The following is a 19,433-nucleotide window of genomic DNA, read 5'->3' as shown; positions in this document are numbered from 1 at the left end:
TCTGATGCTGCTTGGCCTGCTGTGTTCATGCAGCTCTGCACCTTGTTATCTCAGATTCTCCAGCATCTGCAGTTCCTACTATCTGAGACTCAGGAGACAGACAGGATTCAGGCATGTGGCAGTCTTTATCCTTACTCAAACAATCACTGGTTCATGCAGGGAAGAAGACCAAGATTCCCTCGAAATCTGGCCTCAACATGAGAACTCAATTGTTTCCCTAATCTTTGATCTCTCTTCTGATCTGAGCTCATGACACTTTGATGTGTACAGTGAAATACAACATTTTTATACATGGTGTTAAAATAATCACCTCTGTTGTCACTGTGTCCTTCCCCTTGGTCTATACATCCAAACTTGTGAAATACAAATCAATCATGGACACTCCTACGACAGCCCTAGGTTCCCATGATCTCATGATGTTTAATAGATATTGTAATCTTGTAATCTCTAGGACTTGGGATCTTTCTACTCATCCTATTAATTCACATTCCAAACTTATTGGTGTATTCCTTCAGATATGTCCCTGACTTGCTTACCTCTAAGGACTGCTTGGATTTTGTTGCCCCTTGTATTCCCTTGCTATCTTGATCAAATTCTGTTACTCCTCATTTTCCCACTGTCCTAATTATATATAAAAATACAAAAAAAACAGTTGGTTCTAACTATCTGCTAGAATTCGTAATAGTAATTTCCATGATAAAGTTAGTTATACGTAGCTATAAAATTTTATTTCTACCATTAGTACTCTTTAGCTAATGAGTTATGAGCAATGTGTTTCTTACAGGCTACGCCAGTCATCCCTTTAATGATAAAGAAAAACATTTCCCAAGACTAATTAACTTTTATATCTATGTTTGAATCCCTTCCCCTAATGTTAATCAGTGTATCTTGTTATACTCCTGTATCTATAATTACATTGAAATGTGATTATCTGAAGAATCTAACTAGAACCTACTTCTTAATATTGTAAATAGTTTCAAAGAAACAGCTAATTACTGCAAGATAACTTCAGCTACTGTTTTCACAGCTGCATGATGAGTTAGCCAAAAATGGCACAGCTTATCTTCTGGAATGAGAGTTACACCCTTTGTCCTAATTAATGTTGTTCACCTAATGGGGCAACATCCTTTCATTAAATGATACTGGAATCACTCACTTGTCATCGTTTAATGAACTTGTTTGATCCTTCAAATTTTTTTTGAGCCACAATCCCATTATTGCAGAAGTTTACCTTCCCCTTCAATGTTTGTTACAATCTTCAAACTGTCTGTCCTTGGACATTTTCTCATCAAACTGTCGCTAGTTGTTGTTTGTGCAGAGACAAACTTTTCACCTTGCGGTACCCCTGGTTCAATGGTACCATTGTGTTTCACTTAAATACTGGAGCAGGCTTCTAATTCTTGTTAGCCGTTTTACATCTTTCAAATACGGGGATCCCTTACACCAGGTCTGGCAGATTATAATTAAACAACATATCCCTATGGTTGTTCACAATAATGAAAAGAGGTACTGACCATACACAATCATACCACACTTGCAAAACTTGCAACATAGTGCCCAACATTAGGTGTGATTCTGCGATTGGCCATCACTTGCTAGAAAATCCTGAGTGTGCACACACTGCACCTGTTTCAACTCAACAACAGGTGACATTCTTTGGTTCATTTCCCACAGTAATGCCCTGACCAGCGTCAGAGTCAATCTGCCTGGTTTGAAATTTGAACAAAGCCTGACTGTTAACTATCAATCACTGATATGCATTCTCAATAGCAACGTCTCAACCAAAGTCTACTTGCCAACCATTGGTTATTTTCCTCTCACACAGTATGAACGGACTACAAAAGCAAAGTCAAATGGAATCACGACAATGCATCCCTCGATGATCTCAATGTATTCTTTGCTCATTTTGAGCAGAAGTCAGTGTAGTGATGTCACCTGCCCTGATAACCTTGGGTGCACCCATCTGCTTCCTTAATGTCCCTTAGGGAAGAAAACCCTTACTGTCCTTACTTTGTCTGGTCTACACATTACTGTAAACCCACAGCAACATGGTTGAATCCTAATTGTTTCTGGGCAAATAAGGATGGGTAACAAATACCAGCCTAGTCAGCAATACTCAGTCCACAAGTGATTTAAAAAACAAATAAAAAATCTGTTTCATGTACGAAGATGTCCAGATCCTTCTGTACTGCAGCACTTTGTAGTCTCCGTTTGTAATGTGCCTTAGCCTGCCAAAAGTGGATAACCTCACATTTATTCTGCATTTGATCTGCTCTATCTATAGCCCTTTGTGAGAAGTTTGCAAATTTTCTATCCTACTACCTTTGCACCAAGGTTTTCTAGAATGCAGTTTGCCCCTTCATCCAAGCCATTAATATTAGAATTAGTATAGAATTCAAATAGCTGAGGCCCCAAAGCATCAAGTTCGTATGAGGGATGACCCAACAATCTGTCCTGGTCCATCCATATTGATGAGACAGTCAAGAAAGCACATGTCTACTTCCTCAGGAGGCTAAAGGAAATTCGGTATGTCTGTAAAGACTCTTACTAAATTTTAATAGATGCATCATAACTTGGTATGGCAACTGCTCTGCCCAGGACCACAAGAAACTACATAACATCGTAAACACAGCCCAGTCAATCACTCAAGCCGAACCTTCCATCCATTGACTCCATCTACATTTCCGTGTTGCCTCGGAAATGCAGCCAACATAATCAGAGACTTCTCTCACCCTGGTTAGAATCTTTACCAACCTCTTCCATCAGACAGAAGATATAAACGCTTAAACACATACCAACAGATTCAAGAACAGCTTCTTCCCTGCTGCTATTAGACTTCTGAATGGACCTTTCATATTTTTAAATTTAACGTTGATCTCGCTGTTTGTGTGGTATCCACAGCCATAATACTATGTCCGTGCTCTGTTCCACTACCCTTATGTGCTTTGTGTGGTATGATCTGCCTGTGCTGCACGCAAAACAAAAAAAGCTTTTCACCCAGGTACACGTGACAATAATAAAACCAAAAAGCTGTGGCATGCTACTAATTACTAAGGACTCACTTATTCCAAGTCTGTTGCCCGTTAGTTCAACAATGCTCTAATAATGCTAATATAATACTTCCCACACCTCAAGCACTCACCTTTTATGCAACACAATACTGGATGCCTTTTATTCCTGTTTAACCATCGAACTTATTACATCCTCAGTACTCTCAAACTCAAACAATTTTCTCTCCACAATACCACATTACTCTGACTATGTTATAGTTTTAAATTTTTCTGCTACTACTTCCCTAACAATGTATTCCAGCATTCTCCCAATGTCAGATGTTAGTATAATTAGCAGAAGTTTCCTGCATTATTTCCCTCTTTTTTTGAAAAGGGTGGGTTACATTTGTAGTTTTGAATCCACTGGGACTATTCCAGAATCTAGGGAATTTTGGAAATTTACTGTCAATCACTACAGCCTTTTTTTTTTAAAATGAAGACCTTAGGATCCAGGCAGCAGGTGCAGGGGACACCATCAGCTTGGTGTCTCATTAGTTTGCCTAGTAACTTCTCACCTGGTGATAATGAACATTTCCAGTTCCTCCACGCCCCCCCACCTTTTGCCCCAATTTTCTGTTATTATTGTGATGCTTTCAGTGTCTTTTAAAGTGAAAGCGGGTTGAAACTAGTTCTTCAAAGTACATCCTTCAATGTTACTGGATCAAAATCCTGGAATCCTCTCCTGAATGGCACTGTGGGTTTACTTATACCAGTTTAAGGTAGCAGCTCACCATCACCTTCTCAAGGACAACTAAGAATGGGCAATAAATGTTGCTCTAGCAAGTGAGGCTCACATCCCATGAATAAATTTAAATTTTCACTTCACTATTTCCCATTAATTCCCCAGTATCATCATCTTAGGAAGAAAGATTTACTTTAAATACCGTCTTCCTTTTTATATATTTTGAACCTCTCGTAGAAGTCTGCTTTTGTACTTCTTACTGGTTTACCAAATTGACTTCTTCCCTTCTCTCCCTCCTCCCCCCCCAACCCTTTGCTTTTTCAGTCACCCTTTTCTGGTTTTTAAAATTTTGCCCAAACTTCTGGTTGACCAGCAATCTTCCGAACATCATTTGCCTTTTGTTTCTATCTGATATTTCTTTAATTAACCACAGATGTTTTAACCTCAGTCTTTTTCCAATAGAATATCTTTGTTGTATTTAATGTCTGCAACTGCTCATCTACCATCTTGACTTTAAGCTTAACTTATTTTTCCAGTCTACTTTGGACAACTCTGTCTTGGTAGCTTTGTAACTGCCTTTATGATAGCAATAGAAAATGAGTGAAAAAAAAATGGTACGAGAATACTCATTCTACTCACCAACATTAATTACAATCCTGTCCACAGTCTTTGGTTTATAACTGAGAACCGTCATAAATTATTCAGTGATCTTGAAAGAAAGGGAGAAAATGTTTTCCCTTAAAGGATAACATCCAACAACCACCCAAAGAGTCAAAATACAAACTCAATTTCAACATTTCCGTACATGACACTGCACAAACCTCAAGTTGCCAAAAAAAAAAAAAAGTGAAACAAAACTAATTATCCGGTAATAGCAATGTTTTATTTGAAGCCAGAACTTCAGGAAATAAAACTTTCAGAAGAGTGGGATTTGAACAATTAATGCGATCATAAACGCTACAATTTCAAAAGACCAATTCCCTCTATTTGATTTTTAGTACATATGCTGTACATTCCAACACATTAAAACCAAAAAATCCACAGCAGACTATGGTGAAAGCTAGATGCATGGCACACCAACTACATTGCAAATGTGACAAAACAAAAAGATCACATTATCATCTCCACTTATACATCATTAAAAGACACAGTATTGTTGTGGCTGCATTACTGGGATAGCATTTCAGAGACCAGGATGAGTAACCCAGAGATATAGTGAGGTCACACCCCGTCATCGCAATTGGAGAATTTGCTTTCATTTTTAAAAACTAAATAGGGAATTAAAAAGCTGATATCAGCAAGTGCCCATGAAGCTGATGGATTATTGGAGAAGAAAGGAAATCTGTTGTGCTTATCTTGTGACTTGTATGCAATTCCAGTCCCACAATGTGCGTGACTCTTAACTGAACAGAGTGGTCTAGCAAACCCGTCAATTGTGTTAAGTCTGCTACAAGAATAGTCGGCTACAGTTCAGAGTGACTCTTCATTATTTTGTCAGGGCAATTATGAATCCTGAGAAAAACACAAACACACACACACACACAAAACACTCCCTAGAGTCACAATCTGAAACTTTACTCAGTAAACGGATCTCAGTACAATGTATGAGAATACTAAACATTTAACAATTAAAAAAGGACTGTTAACCAATTAAGGGACTCAGATGAATGAACAGTGGTGTTAAGTTTTATTTCCCCCAACCATCTAATATTTATTTATATTGGAATGATGTACTGCTCTTATTCCCCTATCAACCATTACTTACTACATGTCACAACTATTTTTTAGCTGCATTCTTTAAACCAATATTGAAAATGACAGAAACATGGTTTAATATTGTTTTGCTTCAGTATCTTTGGCAAACATTTGCAATAAATCAGTCAAAGCATCAATTATTGCACCGATCCAGTCAGATCTTACCAGTCTTGACTTGAATAATGGCTCAAAGTCATCTGTACAAATTTGCTGATGACAAAGTTAGGTGACATTGTAGACAGTGTAGATGATAGACTATCAATATCCCCTTGTAATTTTAGGCTAAGCAAATGTCCAAAACTGGCAGATGAAGTTCAGTGTAAGCAAGTGTGAGTTTATCCATTTTGGGCCGAGAAAGGATAGATCGGGGTATCTTTTAGATGATATGAAGTTAAATATAGTGGATGCCCAAAGAGGCTTGGTGTTCAGGTATAAATATCTTTAAAATGTCACAAACAGGTACAGAGGATATGGCTTTTATTATCTGGAGGCCTGGAGTACAAGGATGCAGAAGTTATGCTGCAGTCATGCAAAACACTGGCTAGAGCCCACTTAAGTACTATGGGCAGATCTTGGCACCACACCTTAGGAAGGAAAGATGCTGGCCAACATGACAAGCTGCCTGGCATGGTACCTGCGCAAAGGAGATAAAACAAGACAGACATACAGTAAGGCTGCATTTTCTGAAAGATGCAACAATATACAAACAAGCAAGCATCAAAACAGGCATAGTGTTTGAAGAAAACAAAAAAAAAAAAAAATCAGGAAGATGGCCATATGCCAAATACCAAATACATCTGCTCTGTGTTAAGACTAAAAAGAGGACAGCAGTCAGTATCAGCATTGTAGATCCTGCATGAAAACAGTGGCAGGAGGGGCTTGGGCTTAGCAGTTGCAGTGAAGTCTGCAATTCATCATGTGGGAGTTGCAGCATCAGTGAACAGTGGCTAGGGAGTCTGATCCCTTTCAGGGTTGCGTTTGCCAGCAAACCTGTTAAATGAAAGTTTAAATATATAGATTTATAAAATCATGAGGGGCATGGATAAAGTGAATAGCCAAGGGTGGGGGAGCCCAAAACAAGAGGGCATTAGTTTAAGGTGGGAGGGGAAGATCTAAAAAAAAAAGACCCGAGTAGATAGAATGAGCTGCCACAGGAAGTGGTGATAGAAGGTACAATTACAACATTTAACAAGGCATCTGGATGAGTGTATGAATTGAAAGTGTTTAAGAGGGATATGGGCCAAATGCTGACAAATGGGCCTGGTAAAAATAAAAATAAAACACAACAAAAAAGACCCGAGACACACACTGTTCCAATGCACCCGATGGGTGCCTGCCCCTGTGAGCAAAGTGGCCTGGCAGTAGCATTGCAACGTAACGTGGTGGTGAATTCCAAAGTGCCGCACAGAACAGGCAAACTGCGTTCCCAGCTTGTCCAAAATGTGTTGTGATGACATGGCAAGACTGGTGCATGTCAAATGCCAACATCTGCCATGGGCTACATGTTGTCAATGCCCATGGAGCATACAGGGGTATTGAGGGCTGCCGGCCAAGATGGATGTCCTGAAAAGCAAGCAGTAAGCTGGGGCAACAGGTACCTACTGACCTTTATGCTGGGAATTGTCCAGTTTTTCTTCTGCTTACAGGGGGAGAATAGGAAGTTGCACATAAATGAGGCAAAACTAATGAGTACTAATGAGATATAAATACACACAAATACACGTTTTGCCCTCACCCACAGAAGCTTCATTTTACTGTTCAAACTTTGGGCAGGAAAATACAAGACAGAATGTCAAGAATCTCAAATTTCCCATCTTGCGACATTTTCTCAGCTAACTTATCACTGCACATTGTCTAGTGGTTGAGAAAATTCAGTGATGTCAAACTTGACTGTGAAGAATGCACACTGCACAATTGGCAATGTTGATACAGAACTTTGTACGAAAAGGAATAGATATAGAATTCGACATTTTCAATTTGGCAAGACTAAGAGTGGACGTTTAGCAAGTCAGTGTCCTGTGGTATTAATAAAACATAAGTAAGAAAAAGATTGCAGCTATAAAAGATTGAGACTGGCATTTGTAGTTTTTCTTGGATCCTTTCCAGAACAGCAAAGGGATGTTGTGAAACAGAAACAGATTAAAAGATAGCAAAAACTGTGAAGAATGCAGAAGAAAAAATTATTTAAAATCAACCCTCATCTGTCTAATGTTGTGTCTCAAAACCAACATTATTGGCTTTTGGTTTACTGAATATATTTCTACCCGGCCAAAATACATATTCCCATGGATATGAATGACTTGTCAAAATATTTAGAAACACAAGTTTCAGAACTAGTCATTTAGCCTCTCAAGCTAGCTTTGCAGTGGCCAATTTTTAAGCTAAATATTACCAATTGAGCATCTGCTGCTTTTTGCGGAAGTGACTCAATATTATTGCTGAGTTAAATGGCATTTCCTAAAAAAGTCCTTCCTTCTAAACAAAAAAAAGAGACACCTTGGAGCTTTCATAATTTTCCTCAAATCGTGCTTTTAGAAAAACAGTGTAACTGCTATCAAGAAAATACAAAAGGAACAGGTACAAAAAAAATTGAGGACCAGTTATTATAAGAAAAGTTTTGATACTAATTAAAACATATGTTGACATCTTGATTACAAATCACTATGTGACATCAATAACCAAGTAAATAGAGTGGAGGTTTTCCTGCATATATAAATTGTGCGTGTGTGTGTGTCTAAAATAAAATTTAGTCTGCAAATACGACTTGAGGTGAAGGGCAAGGGAGTACCAAAAAGGACCAAGAACAGTGTGCTCGATAATACATTTAATAAAAGACAAGAGCAACATTACTTTTTAATATTCCTCTACACACGCCATTTTTGTCTGACATTTGCATTGGAACAAGACCAAATGAGGCATTTATCTTTTCTAAGCAATGCAGAAAATTACTTATTTGGAAAACAGATGGGGTAAATGAAGGAACAGAAATACAAGTTCCTTACAAAGACATCCCTGGTACATTATTTCAACTTATCACCTCTTGAATAGACTGTAACTATCAATACACAAATGCTAAATACCCTTGCCTTCTCATATAACAACTACCATGTCAGAAATTACCAGGGATCTGATTAGAATCAGCTGTCCCAAGTTCTTTTATTTGACGCAGTGTTCTTGCCATGCTATACCAGTGCAAATATAGTACAAAACCAGAATGTGTGCTACAAAACAAATATAGGGCCAATTCAGGAATCATGTTGAGCAGTACAAATATAGACCCAATTCCGAATGAGAGAATGGTATAGGTGCATACGACAGAGGCCTGAAAAATTTATGTTGCATAATGTTACTGTCCTTTACAAATCCTCAAATACCCAATTAAACAATCTTTCAAACAACTTGAGGACAGTTTCAAATACTAAATATGCGAAGAATACATTTTTTTCCTGTAACAAGAGAAAGCTGTTGGAGCTAAATTTAAAATCTTCCTTACTGAATAGACCAAAGTTAGGATTACTTCCAAGAGAATAAACTAAAAATATTAAAATCAAAAACACCTTGTTCACTAATGGAAATATTCTCCACTTGCCTGAGTAAATGCAGTTCCAAAACCACTCAAAAAGATAGACACCCATAAAAACAGCTTGTGTAATGTCACCATATCAAAAAACATTCATTCCCTTCATGATGTTCAACAGCATTAGTGTGCACTATCTACAAGACGCCCTGCAGAAATTCTCCAAGGCTCTTTACACCTCACCTTCCAAATTCACAACAACTTCCATCTAGAACAACAAAGGCAGCATTTACATGACAACACAACCACCTTCAAGTCACACACCATCCCGACTTGGAAATAATATCACCGTATCTTCAGTGTTGCTGGGTCAAATTCCTAGAACTTCCAAATTGATCGCATTTTGAATTTATGTGAACTAACTGGATTGCAACAACTTCAGGTGACAGCTCACCATCACCTTCAGGGGCAACTAGGAATGGGTAACAAATGCTGGCCCAAGCTGTGATGTCCACAACCCCAGAATGAATAAAAACACAGATGAGTGAAGGTAATTATACTGGAGTACAAGCCAAAGCAGTATACTAGATCCAAGCATCAACATGACAGAAATTTCACAAAACCAACAATTTCCAAAGTTCCTGCAAGAATCAAACACCTGAATATTGTTCAGCTAGAAGTAAAATCTATAATTGCACGACTCTACCTATCCCATTTGTTTATTTTCTCTATCTCCATACAGTTTCAAGCCACTTTTGCTTTCCGACTCCAGATAATAGTTGGGTGTCACTGGCAAGTTCAGCATTTGTTGTTCATCCCTGATTACCAAACCATCTCACAGGGAAAAGGCAGTTAAAAGTCAACCATGTTGCTGTGGGTCTGGACTCATATACAGACCAGGCCTGGTAAGGATGTGGGTGAACTGGACAGGTTGTTACGATGATTGTTGACAGTTTCATAGTCATTATTACTGACACTGTATTCTTCTGGAACTGAAAGCTAAATTTCACCAGTTGCCATCCCCTCTAGATTTTGGGGAGATAGTGGCTTGATCACAATGTCAATCAACTAGTAATCCAGAGGCCTAGGCAATTGTTCTAGAGACATAGGTTGAAATCCTAAATGACAACTAGTGAAACTGAAATTAAATTAACCCATTCCTCCCCAATATAGGTCTTTCATGTCCAACATTTGTCTACTGTTGTTGGCCCAAGGCCAACAAGCTACAGCTGGAATTCTAGTTAAGCCAGTGACTGGCTCACCTGCACCAAGGTGGTCAGATAATACTTATGTCAGTGAAATTGGATTACTACAAATTATTTTTAATAGCTTTAAAGAGTTCATCAGACAACTTTCCCCCCTCCCGATTCACAAGTGTGACTTTAAAAAGAAATTATGGTAGGAAATACTGGAAGAATTTATGAATAATCAACAAAAATTAGATCCAAACCACCTGTTCTGTGGTTCATACTCTACATTTCCTCAGCGCTCTTTAAACAATTAAAACACTTACATTTCCACCTCTTTTCTACATTTAGGCCAAATTTTACTTTCGCCCTGCACCTTGCAATTAGTTGTTCAGATGACTGCCTATCTCCATCACTCCAGCCCAACACTGACCAACAGGAAAATGACTATACTGCTGACTTTAGCAATAGCAGAACAAAGGCTAAAAACTGGAATAATTTTTTTTTTTTTTTTTTAAAAAAAACATTCTGTAAAAATGAGTGGCAATGAATTTAAATTCCATATGGTAGTTATGATTGGAATTAACCATTGCCCTTGCCCCATCACAACTCGGATGCCGAGAATCCAAATTACTCCACCTTGAAAAAAAATAGCTGCAGCTTACACAAAAAGATTTAAAAAAAAAAAAAAAAAGAATTTGTTTTTCCCAATATATTTTTAACTCCCAGGGAGGAGAGCATCATCAGATTTTCATGAATCAAAAAGGTACAATATATGGAATAATTGCATAGAATGTATTTGAACAACTAATTGCATGTAATTATGGTCCCATGCTCCCAAGAGCATACAATTCAATTTGCAGGAACATAGGATTAGGAATAGGCAATCAAGGCCCTTACGACTGCTCTATCATTCAATTAAATCATGGTTGATCAACTTCATTTTCCCACATTTGCTCAAAATTCCAAAACAAAAAAAAAAAAAAATCAGATTCAGAAATTAATGTATGTACAAATCCATTGCAAGTCAAGACTTTTCTATTGGTAACCTGTACACATTTTCTGCAACTTTTCACTTGTACTATTACTGCAATGTAAATGTGCTTGCTCAAGAAGAGAAAATATGTTCTATGTTTTCGGGAGCTATGAGCCGTCAACACCATATTCAGGGAAAAAAAGTCTTCTGTTGCCTATTCTGGGTGCTAAAATATTTTAGCTAATTAACAAAACAAGTGAATTCACTCATGAATCCAAGGAATGAAGGATCATGGATGAGTGCTCTGAAATGCAAAAGGCAAAATTAAAAAAAGAAAGTCACAAAAAAATTAACGTCAAATCTTTGGAAGTAAAGAAGTTGCAAATAGAAAGATAAATTCAGAACAGTGTTTCAACTGCACAGGTGACAAGGCAGCACAGACAAAATGGTAAAAGCAGTTTATGATATTTGTTAGATGAAAAAAAAAATCAATGAAGGGTAAAAACACTATTTGCTTTTAACAAACTAATAGGGGAGAATTAACTTGAACATGTATCATATTTTGAAATCATAGTTGGCATTCTCTGAAGCTTCACTCAGTAACAACAAACTTAGCGAAGACTCATCTAAATTCCTTCACAAAAACTGCAACTATCCTCACTGCATTCCATTCTCAATAATTTAACTACGATGAGATGCTCTGTCCCACTTTAATCTCCCCAGTTCAACATCCTTAGCACAATTTTCACTCTTAGAATTCAACACTGTTGGGGATCCCATCTCTACTGTCTTAATCATCTGTCATTCCACCAAGAAACTCTGAAACTATCTTTCCTAATCTCACCATTGCATCATGAACTTTCAGGACCGCTATTTCTCCTACTCCTCCAATCAACCCTTTATCGTAAAACTTTGTGTTCCTATTGTGATCAGCAAATTTACCATAGATTTGAGATGGAACTTTTATGGCTGTACGGGCTCAGTAATACATTATATGCATTTGGTGACCAACCATGGGAGAACCTCAGCTGAAAAACATCACCACAATTTTGTAAAGTGTGAATTCTTCATTCCACTAAAAACAAAAATCAAACAATATTCAACTTCTTTCTTAACAGAAGAAAAATTGATGTTTGAAGTGAAAAACGTGCAAAACTTACAGCTTTAATCCCCGATGATCTCCTTGTTGCTCGAGTATTTAATCCATTTCTCGGACTCAAAACGGTGCCAGATGGGAGAGCTGAAGTAAGCTGGGATGGAGGACTTGAACAAAATTTAGAAGTCACTAAAGGGGAAGTAGAGTAACTCAATATGTTCAATTCGGAGGTGGAATGTTTGTTGTTATTGCTTACAGTTGGAGGTTGGTCATTTGATGTATCACCAATGCCTACCTCAATTGTTTCACCAGACTCTATTCGTTTCAGGTAATCTTTCAGCATGGACTGTGTCGTCGTCTCACTCAACCAATAGAGGAAGAGTTCATCAACTTTCATTTTAAGAACAGGTTGCAGAACTGGTGCGGCAGGCATTGTAACCCGATTCAGGATGTGTCAAAAACCAAGATTTTGTTGGGAGCTGTTTACAATGACTTGTCTACGGAAAACAAATTCTTGTTTGGTCTTCCTCCACTTTAGCCAAGTAAAAAAAATTCCTGAGAAAAGAAAACAAAGATTTTGTTGAAAAGTCTATTCTGCATGTTTCTGCCACTGCTTATTACTGCTAGCTTCATTTGACAAGCTAGACAAACAATCCATTTTGCAACTGGTACCTAATAAAACACTAGAATCATGCAAACTGCAAACAAGAGGAATTTTAGGGAACACACCTTATTTTTCCCTCCTGTGGAAAGTAAGCCAGGGATTAGCATCATAGAACAGTTACAATACAAGAAGCTATTCAGCCTGTTAAGTCCATACCAGGTCTCCAACAAGAGAAATTGTGATGGTTCCTTTCATCATCGCCTTGCAGTTATTTTCCACTTTAAGGGCTTACCAAGTCTCCTTTGACAGTCACAACTGAACTAGTCCCCACCATAATCCAGAGGTCAAAATTAAAGAAGCATCTGAAAGGTTGCGGGAATGGAAGAGATTGTGACATGAAGGGCGATAGTCATCTGAAAACAAGAATGAGAGTTTTCAAACTGAGGCATTTCTAATCAATGTAGATCAGCAAGCTGGGGGGGTGGAGGAATGATTGGTGAATGAGACTTGGTACAAGCAAAGCCACAGATGGCCTTAGGTTTACATGGATTAGAACACAAGGAATAAGTGTTGGAAAAAAAAAAATCAAGTCTACAAGTAAAAGAAGACATGAATTGATCGTTTCAGCAGCAGAGAAGCTGAGACAGGGACAGTGTTGGGTTATGTTGTGAAGATGTTATGAGGACAGATTTAAGAAGTTGTAAGCGTTCTTCTTGGAGGAAAGGTAGTGGAGAGGAAATTTGATAAGAGGTTTTCAAAATCATGAGGGGATTGGATAGAGAAGTTGTTCCAAGCCTGTAAAAGAGAGAGAGAGAACAAGATGGCATAGATTTAAAGCATTGGGCAAACAAAGCAAGGGTGATGCCTTCAAGAAGACATCAAATAGAAACGGTAAGCAAAGATATGGGGGAAGGCGGCAGGAGATTATCTACGCCAAGAGAACAAGTACAGGCTTGATGGGTTGAATAGCCTCCTACATTAACAATTCTGTATAAAAAACAAAATCGAAAGAACTGCAATTGCTGGAAGTCTGGAAAGAAATACTTGCTGGAAAATCTCAGCATATCTGGAAGCATCTGTAGAAAGACAGGTTTAACGTTTTGAGTCCAGTGACCCTTCTTCAGAAGGGTATTTGCCCCCCTTTTCCTTTCCAGTGTAAAGGATCACAAGATGCAACAACTACTGACTCCATCCCCTCTACCAACCCCACTGCCTGTCAAGAAGAACAAGCAATTCTGAAGGGTCACCAGACCTGAAACATTAACACTGCTTTCTTTCCACAGATGCTGCCAGACCTGCTGAGATTTTCCAGCACCCACAGTAGTGTTTTTTTTTAAAAAACATTCACTCTTGGGATGTGGGTATTGCTGGCTGGCCAGCATTTATTACGTGTCCCTAGTTGCACTTGAGGCAGTGGTGAGCTGCCTTCTTGAACCATTAAAGTCCACATGCTGGATGAAGAACCACAATGCCCTTAGGGAATTGCAGGATTTTGACCCAGTGATATTGAAGGAATGATGAATTATTTCCAAGTCAAGATGGTGAGTGGCTTGGAAGGGAACTTGCAGATGGTGGTGTTCCCATGTATATATTACCCTTGTTTTGGCTTTGGAGGGTGCTGTCTAAGAATCTTTGGTGAATTTCTGCAGTGCATCCTGTTAGATAGTACATACTGCTGCTACTAAACATCAGCAGTGGAGGGAGTGGATATTTATGGATGTGGTGTCAATCAAGCAGTCTTTTTTGTCCTGTTTGGTGTCAAGCTTCGTAGTGTTGGAGCTGCACCCATCCAGGCAAATTGGGAGTATTCCAAATTATTCCTGACATGTGCCTTGGAGGTGGTGGACAGGCTGTGGGGAGTCAGGAGGGGAGTTATTTGCCACAATATTCCTAGCCTCTGACTTGCTCTTGTAGCCAGTGCTGATATGGGGTTTCTGGTCAATGATGACCACTATGACATTTCAATGATTCTAACAGAACTGAATGTCAAGGGGCAGTGGTTAGATTGTCACTTATTGGAGGTTGTCTTTCCCTGGCATTTGTATGGCCCAAAATATTACTTGCCACTTGTCAGCTCAAGCCTGGGTATTGTCCTATATCTTGTTGCATTTGAACACAGTCTTCAGTATTTGAGGAGTTGTGAATGGTACTGAACATTGTTTGCTGATCACTGCACATTCCCATTTCTGAATCTTATGTTGGAAGCAAGGTCATTCATGAAGTAACTGAAGATGGTTGGACCTTGGACACTGCTCAGGAATTCCTGTGGAAATGTGTTGGAGTCAAGATGACTTGCTTTCAACAACCTCAACCATCCTCCTATCTGCCAGTTATGACTTCAACTAGCAGAAAGCTTGTCCCCATTCCCATTTATTTCAACTTGGCTAGGGCTCCTTGATGCCACACGGTCAAACAAGGCTTTAATGTCAAGAGTTCTTACTCCCACCTCACCTCTGGAATTCAGCTCTTTTGTCCATGTTTGAACCAAGGCTGTAATGAGGTAAGGAGCCTAGTGGCCCTGGCACAACCCACACTTGGCACCAGTGAGATCACTGCTGAACAGTGCTGTTTGATAGTACTGTTAACGACACCTTTCATCACTTTATTGATGATCGAGAGTAGACTGACAGGGCAGTAATTGGCTGGGTTCCTGCTTTGTGTACAGGACACACCTGGGCAATTTTCCACATTGGCAGGTAGATGTCAGCATTGTACTCTAACAGCTTGATTAGGGGAACAGTAAGTTTAAGCACAAATCTTCAGCACTATTGCCAGAATGCTATCGGGACCCTTTGCTGTATCCAATGCCTCCAACCGTTTCTTGGCTGAAAGTTAGCATCTGTGATGCTGAGGCCCACTGAAGGAGGCCGAGACAGATCTTCCATTCAGCACTTCTGGCTGAGGACTACTGGGAATGCTTCAGCCTAATCTTTTGCACCAATGTGTTGAGCTTTCCCATTACTGAAGATGGGGGTGTTTATGGAATGTCCTCCTCCAGTGAGTTGTTTAATTGTCCAACACAATTCATGACAGGATGTGGCAGGGTTGCAGAGCTTTGATCTGATTTGTTGGTTGGGAGATCACTTAGCTCTATCCATCACTTGCTGCTTATCCTGTTTGGTAGCTTCACCAGGTTGACACCTCATTTATGGCATGCCCTCCAGCACTCTCCACTGAAGCAAGGTTGATCCCCTAGCTTGATAGTAATGGTTAACCATGAGGTTGCAGATTGCGCTGGGGTACAATTTTACTGCTGTTGATGGCCCACAGTGTCTTATGGATGCCCAATCTTGAATTGCTAGATCTGTACTAAGTTTGTCACATGTTGCATGGCACTGTGATCGTGCTACATGACAGCGCGGGAGGGTGGTGGTGGTATTGCCAATATGAAGGCAGGACTTAGTCTACACAAGGACTATGCAGTGATCACTCTTACAGATGCTGTCATGGATAAATGAAGCTGTATCCAGCAGACTGGCAAGGATGAGGTCAAGTATGTTCTTCTCTCTTATCGGTTCTCTAACCAATTGCTGCTGATCCAGTCTAGCAACTAGACCATAAGACACAGGAGCAGAGATGACACCGCTCAGCATATGGAGTCTGCTCTGCCGTTCAATCATGGCAGATAGGTTTCTCAACCCCATTCTCCCGCTTTCTCCCCGTAACCCGTGATAGACAGACAGTCTGTCTCCACCTTAAATATACTCAATGACCTGGCCTCCATGGCCTTCTGTGGCAGCAAATTCCATAGATTCACCACTCTTTGGCTGAAGAAGTTTCTCCTTATCTCTGTTCTAAAAGGTCTTCCCTTTACACTAAGGCCATGCCCTCAGGTTTTAACCCCTCCTACCAATGGAGGCATTTTCCCAACATCCACTCTGTCCAGGCCAATCAGTATTCTGAAAGTTTCAGTCATCCTTCTAAACTTCATTGAGTATAGACCCAGAGTCCTCAAACGTTCCTCATACGTTCAGCTTCTCATTCCTGGGATCATTCTCATGAACCTCCTCTAAACCCACTCCAGGGCCAGTACATCCTTCCCGAGATATGGGGCCCAAAACTGCGCACAATACTCCAAATGTAGCCTGACCATAGCTTTATCGGGCATCAGAAGTATATCCCTGCTTTTATATTAAAGTTCTCTCAAAATAAATGCCAAAGTTGCATTTGCCTTCCTAACTACTGACTCAACCAGCAAGTTTACCTGGAGAGGATCCTGGACTAGAACTCCCAAGTCTCTTTGCACTTCAGACTTATGAATTTTCTCCCCATTTCAAGTTTTTGGGATATTACTCAAGTCTTCCACTGTGAAGACTGACACAAAGTAATTATTTTAGTTCCTCAGCCATTTCCTTGATCCCAACTACTATCTCTCCAGCATCATTTTTCAGTGGTCCAATTGTCCACTTTTGTCCTTTATAAATCTAAAGAAACTCTTACAGTCCTCCTTTATATTACTGGCTAGCTTACCCTCATTTAATTTTTTTTGTTGCCCTCTGTTGGTCTTTGAGAGTTTCCCAATCCTCAGGTTCCCCATTGCCCTTCACCACATTATATGTTTTCTCTTGCTTCTATGCTATCCCTGACTTCCCTAGTCAGCCAAGGTTGCCTCATTATCCCTGTACCATGCTGCTTTTTTCTAGGGACAAATTTTTTCTGCATCTCCTGAATTACTCTAGAAACTCTTTCCATTGCTGTTCCACTGTCTTTCCTGCTAGGCTCTTCTCCCAGTCAACTCTGCCCAGCTCCTTCCTCATGTCACTATAGTTGACTTTACTCAGCTGTAATACCATTACCTCTGATTGTATCTGCTTCCTCTCAAATTGCAGAGTAAATTCATCATATTATGATCTCTGCCTCCTTAGGGTTCCTTCACCTTAAGCTCCATTATTAAGTCTGCCTCACTGCACAACACAATCCAGTACTGTCTGCTCCCTAGTGGGCTCCACCTCAAGCTGCTCCAAAAAGCCATCTCGTAGACATTTCACAAATTCCTTTTCTTGCAATCCACTATCAACATGATTTTCCCAGTCCACCTGCATATTGAAATCCCCCATGATCACCATAACTTTGCTTTTCTTACACACCTTTTCTATCTCTTGGTGTATCTTGCACCCCAGCTGCTGACTACCATTTGGAGGCCTGTACATAATTCCACCTATGGTTTTTTTCACTTCTGCAGTTCCTCAACTCTACCCACACAGATTTTACATCATCTGACCCTCCTTTGTTTCTTACTATTGATTTAATTTCATTTCTTACAAATAAGACAACCCCACCCTCCCTGCCCAGCTGCCTATCTTTTCAATAAAATGTATATCCTTGGATATTCAGCTCCCAATCCTGATCCCCTTGCAGCCAGGTCTCCGTGATGCCCACCACATCATATCTACCAATTTCAATCTGTGCTCATTTACCTTCTTTTTTAACCGTCTCTTTTTGGATCCAACCGGCTCGATCAATAGTCAGTTTTGGCAGTGGGCTTTGAAACCCCCCCACCCAGAGTATATCTTGAGCCCTTGCTACCCTCAGCGCTTCCAAGTGTTGTACTACATGAAGGAGTACCGATTCATCAGCTAAGGGAGGATGGTGCATGATAACCAGTACATGGTTTCTTTGCCCATGTTTAACCGGAAGCTATGATGCTTCTGGAGTTAAAGTTGAGGACTCCCAGAGCAACTATCACCCATCAGCCAGCCACTTTAGGTGGTGACTTGGGTTTTCTGTCCACTGTATTAGACTGTTGGCTAGTAAGTCTCTCATGCTCCAAATCATGCAGTTTTATAAGAAAGCAGGCAATATTCCAATCGTACAGATGTGTGAGACGTAATTCTGAGCTATGAACAGGTTCCAAAATAATTTTCAAACGCAACTCCAATTAGCAAAACAAAACACTTTGTACAGTGGCTAAAGTTAACTTGAAAACAAATGTAGATTTTCTAGATTACTGCTAACTACACAACCTAAATTGCAAGTTTAAAGTTGAAAGCTACTTTTTAAAACATCAGAGCATCCATCCGTGCACTTAAATCACGGTTAATAAGGTTAAAGGGCTGGAAGCAAATCACATGCCTCATCTCTCATTCATGAGAGAAAAAAAAACTAAACATCAACAGTGCTATGAAGTAGCAATAACCTGCTCACCGATAGTCAATTAAGGTTTGAAACATAGATTAAAAAAACTTGACCTCCTCAAGAGATAAAGGAAGAGTGACTTCTCATAACTTTAAGGCAGCATTTAACTGAAGTATCTTGTACTCATTAGAGTTTAGAAGAATGCAAGAAGACCTTACTGAAAAGCAAGATTCTTAAGGGGCTTGACAAGGTAGATGTGGAGAGGTTGTTTCCCCTTGTGGTAAGAGTCCAGACCAGAAGATATCATCTGAGAAAGGGGTCACCCATTTCAGGCAGCGATAAGGAGTATCTTTTCCCATTTCTCAAAGATTGGGCAATCTGTGAAATTCTTTACCACAGAGGGCAGTCAGGGCTGGGTCGTTAAGTATATTCAGGGCTGGATCATTGAGTATATTCAAAGCTGAGATAGACTGATTTTTAATCAGCAAGGG

At 39.6% G+C, this 19,433-nt stretch overlaps 1 protein-coding gene across 6 annotated transcripts in view; it reads right to left on the bottom strand.

The window, feature by feature from the left end:
* Nucleotides 1-19,433, bottom strand: part of ppp2r3b (protein phosphatase 2, regulatory subunit B'', beta) — a 119,819-nt gene that overhangs the window by 84,133 nt on the left and 16,253 nt on the right. For all 6 annotated transcript variants that reach the window (XM_048597736.1, XM_048597735.1, XM_048597734.1 and 3 more), the window contains exon 2: nucleotides 12,328-12,818. In XM_048597736.1, the coding sequence (XP_048453693.1) occupies nucleotides 12,328-12,696 (369 nt within the window). In that variant the 5' untranslated portion in view covers nucleotides 12,697-12,818. The remainder of the gene's footprint in view (nucleotides 1-12,327; nucleotides 12,819-19,433) is intronic.

The sequence above is a fragment of the Rhincodon typus genome, chromosome 6 (assembly GCF_021869965.1).
Source record: "Rhincodon typus isolate 14 chromosome 6, sRhiTyp1.1, whole genome shotgun sequence".
Taxonomy (NCBI): Eukaryota; Metazoa; Chordata; class Chondrichthyes; order Orectolobiformes; family Rhincodontidae; genus Rhincodon; species Rhincodon typus.
The sequence above is the reverse complement of the archived record's forward strand: the minus strand, read 5'-3'. Positions and strand labels throughout refer to the sequence as shown.